This window comes from Odontomachus brunneus, unplaced genomic scaffold, assembly GCF_010583005.1.
Source record: "Odontomachus brunneus isolate Ranch 3 - 2012 unplaced genomic scaffold, Obru_v1 Obru_scaffold_012, whole genome shotgun sequence".
In the NCBI taxonomy this organism is placed as follows: Eukaryota; Metazoa; Arthropoda; class Insecta; order Hymenoptera; family Formicidae; genus Odontomachus; species Odontomachus brunneus.
The window spans coordinates 2,034,155-2,037,597 of record NW_022639462.1 but is presented as its reverse complement, the minus strand read 5'-3'; the positions used below and the strand labels follow the sequence as shown (position 1 = coordinate 2,037,597).

Here is a 3,443-nt window from a genome sequence, read left to right as displayed (position 1 = left end):
GAGAATGTACGAGATATGATATACTAAGAGAAATGTTATAGGTATGTTCTCAATATATTACGTACGTTATTTCAATACATTAACCACATCAATGCAGTTGATCAGGTTGTAGCAACCAGAAATATGTTAGGGTGACACTTACCTTGAATACATTCTGGTTGCAACAACCAAATATCACTGCTGCAATACCAATAACTCTGTAATTGTATGTGTTGCAACTAATGGTGTGTTACAGCAACTATATAATTAACGTACGTTTAATACGTTTACAGAATATTTAGTAAAAAAATAATATATACAAATGATATTGTGGTCTGGGATGTACTCTTGAATTACACGCACATAGTTTATAGGATTGAAAGGAATCAAAATTTAAATTGATTAAATAAAATATTTCTTCGTGATCCATACGCCAGAGTAAAAATTATTTTTCGTACTTTATTTACGGTTAAAAATTGATATATTTCAGTTACAACATATATGATGAATACCCATTGATAAGTAAAATATGATAATACTTGGTCGACTCCTTATTTCTTATGTTGGAGCTGATTCATAATTATCTTTACTTAAAATTCTCTTTTTGCACGACTCCATTAAGGACGTACATATTATCGTTCATCGCACATATATCGCGTAGATAAAGTGTTTCTCCGCTCAGATGCGTACGAGACGCGCGAGTGTAACCACTACAGATCACTACTCTGTAATCCTTTCTCCAACGTGTAGTACAAGACATACGTGGCCACCACACATTTTAATTGAAGAGTACCTAAAAGTGAGAAAAAAATGACCGATATCAATCCGGAAATTCTAAAGGTATTCGGGTTCTGGGGCAGTATATTGGTCCTAAAATTACTAGCAATGGTGCCATTAACTGTACGTCAACGATATCGCAAACAGGTATGTGTAATAAGTCCCCTCCCGCAACGTGTTATACTCTCGTTAAGATATGGTATGAATCGGTGTTTCCTGCTACGTTATCTCTATTTTACATAATATTATATTTCCTGCTCTTTCATCAAGCGACGAAAGATAAAATATCGAATTTGTTATTTAAATAAATTAAGGATATACAGCAATGTACGAGAAACCGCCGTGTTTTGAATAATATATACACACAATATTTGTGAGAGGAAAACAAGATCAATTGGTGCTCGGATTATTAATTGTATAAGTGTTAAAGGTTAAGAGAGTAAGATCAGAAGGATTCCTGTCACGGTTGCATACTTAATTCCACGTCTAAAGCACCGAATCATTCCAACTCAACGACCTCTTAAGGGGATTCTCGTAACTGCTAAACTCTACACAGCTTACCAGCTAAGTGGAATTGCGCATTTTTCATGCTTTATAACCTACGTGTATGTTTCATGAATCCGCACATATGCGACGCGATATAATTCTGCAAGACTGTATTTTCATAGTTATCCACGCGATAGATAACTATGGCCGGTATTTATAGTCGAATCTTATTTCAAGACTATCTTAAGTAATGTTTTAAGATGCGAATACGGCTTTGTGATTGGTTCATGACATCTTAAGCAGTACTTACGATGATTTTAAATATAAGATCAGATTATGAATACCGGCCTATGATAATGAGTTTTATAAACGAAGATACGTGATGTTTCCACAATGTAGAAGCATATACTTTGCCAGGTACATACAAATTCATTTATTTTATAAAAATTCTCATTACTTTTTAGAATTTTTATAGCACGGCTGTTTTGAAATACATAACAATGAAAATACAGTTACAAAGATATGTTGTATTACTCATACTATAAATACGTATATATAAGTAGATTTTTGCGAAATATTTAGATAATGATGAACAAGTGAATATTACGTTATAAACTAACAATATACTGAGAGGTCAGATCAGTCGGTAATATCAATGCTCTGCAATATGCCCAACAGATTCGACTAATGTCGCGCAATTCTTAATTAACGATTTTGTTTTCCTCTTCTTTTTATGATGTTTTCTTGAGAAAAACTCTTGTAAAAAACACATTAATAATTCTTATAGGTATTTGCTAATGCCGTCGATTTTGCCCCGTCATCAAAAGCGAAGGTGGCATTCGATGATCCGGATGTAGAGCGTGTAAGAAGATCTCACTTAAACGATTTGGAGAACGTTGTGCCGTGGTTCATAATGACGTACATCTGGCTGAGCACTGGACCTTCGATACTATTGGCGAAGGTGCTGATACGAACCTTCGTACTTTCTCGAATAATCCATACTCTGTCGTATGCGGTTATGTCACAACAACCCACAAGAGGTATAGCTTTCTTCGTTGGATACGGTATTATCTGCTTTGAGGCGATTGCGTCGCTATTACATTACTTGTAATTTTTCCGTGCAACTATTCAACAGAAGATGGTATAATGAACTTAGCAGGTTGAACAGAAATAGTGGGATTTACATATGGAATCAAGAATGAAATTATTACTCCTCGCAGGCTTATAGACGAAGTTTGTAATTAATAAAATCGTATCTTTAACGATTTTTTTACAAATGTAATATTTCAAAGTATACATATAATCATACATGTATGTTTTTTTAATATACGTAAATATACTGATATTCAGATATTGAAACGAATTTCATAGAGATACCTCAAATAAGTTCATGAGGGAAAATATACTGGATATAATCCAATATGAAACCGCTCATATCACAGATGAAAGAAAACAGGTGCATATTAAATGCATGTTACATTGCGATATTACATGTCATGACTCCATCTTTATGCGATAAAGAAAATTATTTTTGTTATAAACTCACACGCTTCTCGAGCATTCCCCAAAGTGCGAGCGCCATTGCGCCTGTTATCGCTCTCAATTATACTTGAAACACCCCTGGTAAAAATAACTGATAGAAACAGACAGGATTGCTATCCGTTTCTAACTGTAAGCTGTCGTTCTATCTGCAAATACAACATGCGGATAGAAAATCCGCATTTGCAGCAATACATTCTATCCGTTTCTGTCCGTATCCTATACGTAATCACATTTCAACTGCATCTGTCCACAATTATGTACAAAAATTTTGTCGATTGCTGTCTGCATTCTATACGTCACGATTCCTATCTGCATTTGTCCGCAATTACGTACAGCAATCCTGTCGTTTCTGTCCGCATCTTGCACGTAATCACACTTCATCTGTATCTGTCCGCAATTACATATAGAAATCCTGTCAGTCTCTGACTGCATCCTATACGCCGCAATTCCTATCTGCATCTGTCCGCAATTACGTACAGCAATCCTATCTGTTTCTGTTTGTAAATGTGGATATGCATCCCTTACGTTTCTGTCTGCAGAACCAGCTAGGATATTTATCTGCCCCTATGTATGTAAAGACGAGCTGCCTCCCTATACCCGTTTCTTACTGTTGATATACAGTATGTTTGATAAGAGCGTGTACGGCAAAACTCAAAAAC

The 3,443-nt window shown here is 35.2% G+C and overlaps 1 protein-coding gene across 2 annotated transcripts in view; it reads left to right on the top strand.

Annotated features, from left to right (window-relative positions):
* Positions 1-2,605, top strand: part of LOC116840861 (microsomal glutathione S-transferase 1-like) — a 4,569-nt gene extending 1,964 nt beyond the window's left edge. Inside the window, exons 1-2 of one of the 2 annotated variants that reach the window (XM_032808152.1) lie at positions 629-903; positions 2,030-2,605. In XM_032808152.1, coding sequence (XP_032664043.1) covers positions 790-903; positions 2,030-2,353 — 438 coding nt within the window. In that variant the 5' untranslated portion in view covers positions 629-789 and the 3' untranslated portion in view covers positions 2,354-2,605. Of the gene's footprint in view, positions 1-628; positions 904-2,029 lie in introns of those variants that run through there. The other variant, XM_032808153.1, reaches the window with a different exon arrangement.
* Positions 2,606-3,443: the final 838 nt, after the last annotated feature.